Here is a 10656-nt window from a genome sequence, read left to right on the forward strand (position 1 = left end):
GTAACATAATGCCATTTTATTTTCTTCTTTATTAAAGCTGCCTGACATGGCTAAAAATACTATGACATATAATACATGACATGATAATACAAGATTAACACTGTGGATAATGATATTTTTATATAATGCTCAATTTAAATAGTAGAAGAAAATCGACGTGCAGTTAATTGTGCTCCAGTCAACACACACACAAACCTTGTGTTGTATATCCATAGCAGTCACACTGCGCGCACACATGCAATCATGATGTAAAATTCAGGATATGTGAATCTGAATAACAAATTTTAATAGAATTGCAGATTTACTGGTGCATCTCTGCAAGAAAAAAACTACATTGGTGAACCACCCTTCAAACTGCGATAATGTATGTATACCCCTGCGGCTGAAAAATTAGGCTAACATGGAAACAACAAAACCTGCAGTACCTCGAATGACCACTTGACCTTGGCTCCAAAAGTGAGTGAATCACCATTGAGTCCTGTATTAAAGGGACATTGTGTAACTTCTCCTGTTATCTTTTCATGAAAATCGATCATTTCATTCAAAAGTCTGTTTTTCATTCATCAGTAATCCCCCCCATCAACAAACTGAAGTGTTCTGGTAAGCTCTGAATTTGCCGTTCATATCATACATGGAGCGGGTAAGCTCGGTGCTGCTGCCATGTCGTGTTGCCATGTTTTTACGTTCAGTGGCAGCGTGACGGTAGGAAACCACGGAAACTCAGCGGAGACACCGGAGCTGTCGGCTCAGGTCGAGGTGGCGTCTGTGAAAAGTCACCGCGGTAACGCATTGAGGAGGAATGGAGCGGACCACTTGTTTACATAGAGGCTTGTTTATGCCGTTACGTGCAGCGGCTGTTGTCCGTCTGCCGTCTGCCCAATTTCACGTGAATGCAGCATGAAAAATACGATTGAGTTGCTTGCAATATACAACCGCAACGCTAGATGGGAGTAATTAATTCCTACACAATATACTGTACCTTTAAATTGACCAACTTTATAGGCAAAAATAACCATGTTTAAAGCCTGGTACAAAAAAAAATGTTTTTAATTTATATATTAAATAACTCTCCCATTAAAATGTTATTATGGTTTAAAGTTGTGCATAATTTAGGCCAAGCTATTGTGAGTGACAGGTGTGCTACAAACCAGCACTGCTCCACCCACGGTCCACCTCTTTGCACATTTTTGGACTAGTAGGGAGTAAATGCACTGCCAAGATGGTGAGAGTGAAGCAGAGCGTCTCAGTATGTATGGGTATATGTGATGTCACAGAAGCTATGCGCTTATTTAAATACAGTCTGTGGAAGTTGCCTGTGCATAGGCTTACGTAAGGTGACAATAGGCACAGTGGCTCTGTTGCACTTTATATTGCTACTTGTGTGTGCTGCTCCTCATGCATTACATCAGACGAAATGCTTGGGGCTTGTAAAACCGAGGCCGACTTGCTTGGAATCATTAATTCAAGCCACAGAATTTAGTAAAAAGAGGGTGATGTGATTATATCATCGCAATAGGATTCAAGCGAAAGTCTGTAAATGATAAGTAGCATTTATTTTAGCTGAACAAGCTCATTTGAATTTTCATTATGAAAGTGGAATTCCTGGAAGTGAGTTTCCTTTCATGAGAATTTGAAAAGAAGTGTTTAAGCAGAAGCCCAACAGTTAAAAAGAACAGGGATCCATCCATTGTGCTGGAGGTGATGGATAATTCCTGCCTGCTCCTCTCATTGCTCCTGCATGAAGACAGAGCAGCGCGCCGCAGTGAACTTTATATAAAATACATGATGAATGCAGGCGGGATGAAAGACAATGTGTTTCAGATGTCATCTACAAAGGCAAACATGATAAATGTCATTGAGTGTTCTATCATTACAGAGGAGCAGTTACAGTAGTAGGTGCAGCAGAATTGGTATGTGTGTGTGTGAACATCACCGTTCATGCCAGCCAAATAAATGTCAATGTAAAAAGAGAATTAAAGATTTTCATTTCCCAGAGGCGGCGCTCTAATAAACTTGATCTCTCATTTTGTTTGCAATTTGTCCTCCTGTCAGGATTTGATCATTTGCCAGCCTCTGCATGTCATGTTAAACCATTTTATAGTGATTAAGGATGGGAGAATGCCTTCCCCCGTGGTATAATTCTCCAAAAAGAGATGTCAATTTGTTATTGTTCTTCTTTCTTTTTTTCCCCCCACTGCCCTTCATTTGGAGCCTTTCATCACACCACTGCTTTCAAACATGGCTTTTAAGAGCTGGGAGCACAGGAAATGGCCCTTTATTTAGCTGCCACTGACACTGCTGAACTACACTGGGCTTTTGCTTATACACCCATTAAAGAAGTAATTAAGATCATTGTGCCCTGAACCTTAACGGTGAGGAGATCTAATAAACGATCATTCAGCAGGGGTTGCCGCTCTAATCGCTGATAAGGACTTGATAAAGCCTGACTCGGCTTCTCTGTGGGTTTTAGAGCTCTCAAGGGGGCAAGGCAGGCAGATTTCAACTTAGAAAAAAAGAGGACCTGATCTATACATGTTAATCAAATGAGGTAGAGAAAGAAGTGAATACTGGATAGAAGACAAAAAAAAACTCTTTCCTGTTATGTTTTGTTTTCCTAAAAGATATGGTAATTTGTCACAAAGTTAAACTAAATGTTGCAGAATTATTTAAAGAAATACTCAAAGACATTTTAATAGTCTCTTTAAAACGCAGGATGTTTATGTTCTGTACCTCATAATAGACAAGTCAATTAACAGCCTGTGCTAAGAGGGAGACCTCCTCCTTTTCCCTTGGCATCTCACGCTGAAGTGTTTTCTTTCATGTCTCTCTGAAAGGATATTGGTTGGCGATGATCTTTTGCCTGTGGTTACAGTAATTACAGGCATATGTATTTTTTTTTTCTAACTCAGTTGTGAACAAAGATGCTGGTTATGATAGGGAAGCAGATTGAATGTCAACTTGCTCCTAACCTGTCGCGGTTGCCAAGAAAGCGGTAACGTTTTCCTCTCCGAAGGCTCAGAGTTTGGCTGAAACGCAGCAGGAAACGTTCCAGGAGAAGTATTCTCGGGCAAGTTTCTCACACAAAGATGTTGTACTTAAACTCTGCCGAGTACTTTTCGCTTATGCCTTTTAGCAAAAATAGTTGTGTAATTGAGCCACTTGGCAGCTCTGGCTTTTAAAAAACGATGTATTAATTGTTTTTACTTGTGTAGATGATCAAGTGTGCGTAAATCAAAGTTTATTTTAATGACCTGCCAACTATTTGATCCACCTGTTTTCTGTCAAAGCGACAATATTGAGCGCTGGAACGCCACCAAGTGAAGCGTGTCAAAACAACGCTCCATATGCTCATCTTCCAATAAAGGCGAGGTCATCTTATTTGCATGTACAGTCTCTTTTTCTACACAAGAGCATTTTCTCAGTCAGTGTTGCGCTGTGAATTGGCATTGTTCAAAAGAATAGTCAATAATAAAGGACTTAATTGATACTCATTTCAAAGAGACGCCTGTTGAAAGAATTTCTCAAGTTTAATCACCGCCGTTCAAGAGTTGTAATGAGGGAATTATGAAGAGCGAATTAACAAAAGCACACAATTATAGCTTACTGCATGGAAGTATTTGAATTCCTTTGAGTTTCTTCTCACGTTTTTTTTTTTTTTTGTCCGCTGTTGCAGGTTACCTGTCAAAGCACAGCCATACTACACTCCCACGTATTCACCACCAATCTGTCGCTTCACTCATTTTTATTTAGCCAAACCAAGAAAGAAGAATACTGTATGTTAATGAAAAAAACAGCCAAGTTTTATTCATTGAAAATAATATTGACAATGTCGGTACAGTTAAATATGAAATGAGTTCAGTAAAGTGATGTTTTCAGACATTGTACAAGCCAGCAACAACAGAGTCAGACTATTTTGGCAGGAGTTTTTTTTTTTTCATTGCCATTTCCATGACATATTTTTGCCAATGAGATCTTTGTTACAGATGGCTGGGGGATTGTTGGCCTGTAACTCGAGTTAACATGTCAGTCAAACCTAATAATTCGGATCAGTGAGGTTATGTGAACTTTCCCCCAGCTAGGGAGCAAACTGAATGTGATAAATAGGCAAGAGGAATATACCATTTCTGTCGTGCTGTTTTTATTGAGGTGCCATCAACCATCATGCAGTCCAAAGTGGACTAATCAGTCAGGAGTGTGAAGAGGGCGTCTCTTAGGTGCTGAAATTCAAATTCACATGTTCACATCTGCATGTTTTACAAACAGTTCAAAAGGCTTTTGAAAAAACATCTCTCTGTTGTCATTTTCAAAAGACCAAAACATCAGAGTACAAGCCCAGACACATGTCTCCCAGATCTCAGAGTTTTTTGTGAGTTTTTGTGAGTTCTGTGATGTTGATTTGTGGTCAAATCGGGGTTAAAGATTGAGAATGTTGTACAGATTTGTAGGAAATGAATTACGCAATATCTTTGTTTTTGTTTTTTTTTACTTTGCTTTGTAAAGTCTGGGCTACAGTACCTTTAAAATAGGGTAACATTACATTGCATGCTAACATGCTCAAATGTTGACATTCAGTTTGAATGTTCAACATGTTAGCATGCTAATATTTGCCAGGAGGAAAATGGACAGCTGGGTCTAATTGGAATTTATTATAAGAACTCAAACTTAAGTACAGGGCAAATGTTTAATTGTGGCCTGATGATGCCACTGCATGAAAAGTCAGTGGGTTAGCAGAGTTATTACAGTCCATCCTCTGGGACCATGAATGTCTGTAAATGGCAATCTGAGATATTTCAGAACTGACCAAATAGCTGGAGCTTCAGTCAATTTGTTTATACGAAATTTCGACAGTTAATAAATTGGGTGGAAGTTGGATTATGTAGATTACAAATCTTTTAAATATCATCTAGTTGAATTTGTCAAATAGCGACTTTTAAAAACATCAATACAATCATCCCAGATTACAATACAGAGTACAATAAAAGTGCTGCTCGACAAGGATTTTTAAGAAGAATCCAAAAACAGAGCTGTTAATTGCTACCTGACACCTCTGGGTGCAGTGTTATCACAAAGACGAGCGTTAACCTAAGGTGAGAGGTTACCTGATTGCAAACTGCCTTACTTAAAACAACACTCTTTTTTGTTAGGTCTGCACCGGATAGAGTAACTGTTTTTATTTTAGCTACTGTCAACATATTTACACACAGTTGTTTCCGTTTAACTCCTTGGCTATAATAAACAGCAGAAGAACCTGTGCTGAACAAGTGCAGCAGCTTACAGATGTTGTAGCATGCAGGTTTTATAGCCGCAAAGTGCATCGCGTGAGCACGACCCGATCTAACGACTCGAGTTCCTTAACTGTGGAGTAACTGACGAACTGGAATTTATTATTGGCACATTTTTTTTATGTGCGGTTAATCATTTCAAGGGAGAGGAGGATTCTCAGGCTTCTCTGTGGCATTAATTAAGCAAAGTCGTTATGTTACTAATTAGCTGATCCTAAAAGGATTCTTGTCTTATTGTAATTTATTATCAAAGTGACAATCAGCTGCTTTGCTTTAAAGAGAAAATGTGTCTTTATGGAAACACAACCTAGCTCTTTATCTGATAAATCTTCAGTACCTGACCTGTAATGCATCCACATTCTGCTCTTGTGAGATGTCATTTTCAACCTCAACTTGAGTTTCGCTCACAGTTGGTGTATTACAGTAATTTTCTTTGACATCAGGTGTTCAACATATGCTCAGCTCTAGGTTGTGTGTCTTTTGCCCTGCAGGATGAGGGCAGAAATGTATTCAAAGATTGGTATGGTGGGGTGTCTCATCTGCAGCTCAGATATTCTGTGAACCGTTGTTAGATTAGCAGGGAGCCTCATTAAACAACTTTTTTGTTGATTTTTTTTTCTCATGTTCTCCTTAAACTCCCAACCTTTTTTTTTTGTCAATAAGAGGTCTGTCAGCCTCCTCATGTTCCTTTTATCCACATGTCAGTCTTTTGTCTCCTGCACCTTTTTGAAGGTTCACATCGGCACCAGATCCTTGGATTGTTTGAAGATTGTGTGAGTGGTTTAGATTGTTCTGACATAAGTTGCTGATTAAATGTCACTCTACACCTCTAGACTTTGTCATCTGGTAGATTTTTGTTTCTCTACCCCCCCTCTCTCCTTTAAACTGGAAGTCCCTTTGAAGTGCATATGCTACTGATAATTGAAGCAGTATAATCCACTGAAGATAATAAGAGTCCCTCATTTAATGGATTTAGTTTTGAACTGGAACGAGTCACAGTAACTACTTTTGCATTGTTTTTAATTTGTCAGAGAACTCTTTGTATTTGATCATCTGTTGCTTTTTGCTCATTTATTCAAAGTCAGTACAGGACAATGCACCATATTTATTTACACAAATGTCAAAACGACAAAACAAAAAAAGTTGCATCAAAAATGTATTCACCAAAATAAATAAAAATCACTCAGGAAAAAAAAGAGCACACATTCACTGGTGTTAGCTTCTCAGATGCTACGATTAGCTGCTATTCTACATTTTATGTCCTTTCAACTTAATATTTCTGAATAAATAGTTTGAGTTTATAGCTGTAGCTATGCTAGCAGCTCTTTCTGACCACACTTGGTCTCACAACTTGGAAATAAAGGCTAACACCAGCATGCTAACACTCACAATGACATAGCTCATTATATTAGTGTGCCAACAAACATAAACCAAAGTACTGGGCAAATTTAGATTTAGATGTTTAAAAGTTTTACATGTTGACCTCCTTGAAGACTAGCTTTGAATTCCTTAACTGGCACTGAAGATTAAATATGCACAACACAATCTTCCATTTTAGCCTACGTTGTATGCTAAAGTGCTTAAATCAAATGACCAGATATTACAAAGCCATGCTGTGTAAGTTCAAAATTGCTATGATAATATGACATTACAATCAAGTAAATAATGAGCGAAACTTTGGGGGGTAAAAAAAATGAAATTAAAATGCTAATGTTCATCTGTGATTAACAGTCTTCCTGTGTCCTGTCCACAGGTGAGAAGGTGACCATGTTCCCTGTTTTGGACATCGACCAGAATGATATTGTGGACACTAATGGTGCAGGCGACGCCTTCGTGGGAGGTACGGCATGAAAATTGTTCTCCACACAGCTTGACTTCTGTGTACATTCCCAATTAACCTTTGATTCTGGTCAACTATGTAACGCAGTAATGTCTCCAGATTATATGAGCGTGACATTTAGCCCGCTGTTTTCACTCTGTACGAGCTCATCATAGCACCACATAAAACAGTCATCATCTGGGTCCTGTTGTGGATGAAACAGTGATGTCCCTTTTTCCAGAAGCCATTAGTACCTGGCTCATATTAGTACTAACTGCTCCCCAAACTATTTTGGAGGTGATGAATGCTCACAGGTTTGGCCTCTGCTCCTCTTGTCTACCCAGGATTTCTTTCTGCCTTGGTCCAAGACCAGTCGTTGGAGGAGTGTATCCGGGCCGGGCACTACGCCGCCAACGTCATCATCAGACGGGTCGGGTGCACCTTCCCAGAGAAGCCAGACTTTCACTGATGCATCATCGGAGCACTGATCATTTGTCTTTTCCACCAGATACTTGGATATGTATGCTTCTTCAGGATTTTCTGTACATTTTTTTTCTATTTACAGTGACTGACTGCATGGGACTAAGTGCTGCAGCTTGGATATTTTGTTAAGCTCAGATAAGCAGCTCAGATGTTTTAATACAATTATAACAACGTACTAGTATCAAATGTTGGAAACAGTACAGTATGCGCTCAGTAAAAGGAGAATTCCACTGAAAATCTACTTTTTTGAGTATCAACAACTCAGCACCTACAAGCAGGAAAGGTGGAAACTTTTTAGTCTCATCGTTTCTTCACAACTGAGCCAAACACTCACTTTGAAGCTTTACAGGAAGTTGTATATTTAATGACTTATTTGCAGATAGTTTGGATCATAGTATTGAAGATCTGATTATCCTGCAGGACAGGTTTGAAAAGTTTCTGTGGACATGTGGCTCTAAAACGTTTCTTGCTCCGTCATGATGGAGTTCCAATCGATTGTAATGATGACCCAGAGTCAAGGCCAAAACTAGCCATTGAGACGCCCATAGAAACTTCTCAAACATCACTGCTGCTTCTACGCTGTTGATCCTTATGCTCAATATGTTTCTAATTATTAATGCTACACCAATAAATTGCTAATCATGCCACTTCCTTTGGAGCTTCACAGCTAAAAACCTTTTAGAACTTATTTTCATGCCTGTCGGTGCTGAGTGTTGTCTGTGTATACTATAAAATAAAGTTCATCTTCAGTTGAATATTCCTTTATAATTTACCTGTAATACTGCAAAAAAAAGAGCATGGATGGGGTGCCATTGTAAGTGGCTTTCCATTTTCCACAAATGACAGTTTTAACAGGGCAAAACTGGAAATAATGTTTATTTGTTATTGTACAAATAAAAACGATATTTAACTCATCCTATCGAGATACAACTGATGAAAAAACAGTCATTTTCAACATGTAATATTCTGGTTACGTGCTGCTGAAATTTGTCTAAATTGACACACACACACACACAAAAAAAAATCAAAATGCAAAACAATGTCATGACACACAGGGTTGTGGATTTCCCCATTATTTAATCAGCCAGAGGCTCGCTCATGCTAATCACTTTTGGACAGCTCAACACCCCCCTATTATGAAGGGCACAGAGGATGGGAGGGGTAAGGGGGGAGTGAGAGGAGGGGAGGGGAGGCAGGACCAGCATGGTGTCCTGGCTCCGCTCAGTCACCCCCCAACTTGTGCTCATTGGGTCCTAACTGGACTCTCGGGGTCTGGAGCCGCTCTGCAGGGCTGCAGGAGATCATTTTTCTCAGTTTAGGGATTAGTGGTTGCTCTTGGTGGCGATCATTAGAGGGACCTGAAAATTAGGCTGATCCTCCAGACCCAGCTGTGCTGTCGCTGGGGGTTGGAGACAAGGATCAGAGGGTGGCCCCTCCTCCCGCTGACTATGGGCCAGCAGAAGTGTTGGGCAGTGTCTCAAGTGTTTTGTGGAAAACAATTCAACACCCATCAGTTCTACAAAGAAGTGAGATTGAGGAAAACATTTTTTGATGCCCTAGAACAACCTGTTACATCACGTTGTCTTTTATTTTCTCAGAGCGTGTCAGCAGGAATCCAATTTTTTACTCTCGCCGCACCAGAGCTCAGTTTTTCTGTAATGAGGCATAGTTTATGCATCTATGCTAATCGGGGCCATCTAGGTGAAAACATTCTCCAGCCAAAATGTTATTAACAACTTTGAGACACTTTTTTTCATCAGCATTTTTTAAGGTTTCACACAGATGCGCTTTGAAAAGGACCACATTTCTGATTGGGCAAGATCACACTCCATGGCAGCTGGTTCATTTGCTTCTCAAGATGACAGATGGCAAAACACAAACACAAAAAGAGGGAGCCATGATTAAGTAATGAGAATGCCTGCCACAATAAGGAAACTACTAAACATACTTTTCTCACTTTTCCTGGAAAACTTTTGCTTTGCTCAATGAATGCAATATGTAAGAAAACAAACATAGAATGTGTGCATTTAATTTACATTTTATAATACTATGCTATCTGTTTTGTAAGATAATGAGCCGTAGGCATTTGGAAAATGTTTAATGCCAGTTTTATTGTGTAGCAGCAATCCGCAAAATCTCGTTTCATTTACTGTTTTGAGTTCAACACAATGCTGTAAACAGTTTTGAAGTAGGGGAAGGAAAAACCTTGACTTTGTGATATTTGTCTACAAAAGTGAGTTTACAACCAGAATATATTTCTCTGAATGCAGGCAAAGGAGTAACTGGGGCCCTGGCCAGTGTTTTGCCCCGCAGATGGGCAGCAGTGTTTGTGAACACCAGTGTGGCAGTTGGCAGGGATTGAGGGGGGGGATGGGCAGATTGCAATGGCACATGCTCCAATTCAAATTATCCCTGGACCCATGCAGCAGTGGAGGACCTGCTGGGGCCCAGGGTGGCATTCATTATAACCAGACACAGGCAGGTTTGGTCAGTGCCTCCATCATGACACCAGTCCGACATGCATCATATCTGAACCCTCTTTCAGCTGCTTTAACACCATCACCTCAGTGCAACAACACTTTATTTGCATGTATTTACAGCAAATTGCCAGTTGATGGATTGATTTAAATGTCAAGGACTGAATGGCAGAAAGATACTGAATGCACTGAAACTGTGTAAATGAGGTGAGCAGGTAAATAGAAAGCATCAACGAGGTGCAACTGATGAAGACGCAGCATATTGATACAATGGCAAGACTATTAAAACGTGAATTAAATCAATCCAAATCAAATTACACACCAAATATGTCTTTCCAAAAGGGGAAAATGTTTTCATTTGAGATCTTTTTAAAGCTGCCTACTGTACAGTATGTGTTTGTAATCTGATGGGAAGTTACCAATTATCTCTCTAATTATGTCTGTATTACTGCATGAAAAATGAGCTTTCTGGCATTTCTAATGCTGCTAAAGAGTTGGTGAATGAGCGAGGGGAGCGCAAATCCAAAGACTGAAAATTTAATGATCTACATTATTGCTAACAACTATTGCTCTTCCTTGGGTATGGTGAAGTTAA

General features: G+C 39.6%; 1 protein-coding gene across 2 annotated transcripts in view; it reads left to right on the plus strand.

Annotated features, from left to right (window-relative positions):
• adkb (adenosine kinase b) overlaps positions 1–8278 on the plus strand; it is a gene marked incomplete at its 5' end in the record, with an annotated part of 104276 nt that extends 95998 nt beyond the window's left edge. For both annotated transcript variants that reach the window (XM_083993761.1, XM_083993760.1), the window contains 2 exons: positions 7036–7122; positions 7446–8278. In XM_083993761.1, coding sequence (XP_083849887.1) covers positions 7036–7122; positions 7446–7570 — 212 coding nt within the window. In that variant the 3' untranslated portion in view covers positions 7571–8278. The remainder of the gene's footprint in view (positions 1–7035; positions 7123–7445) is intronic.
• Between the last annotated feature and the right edge of the window lie 2378 nt (positions 8279–10656).

Source organism: Trachurus trachurus (assembly GCF_905171665.1).
Source record: "Trachurus trachurus genome assembly, chromosome: 19".
NCBI lineage: Eukaryota > Metazoa > Chordata > Actinopteri > Carangiformes > Carangidae > Trachurus > Trachurus trachurus.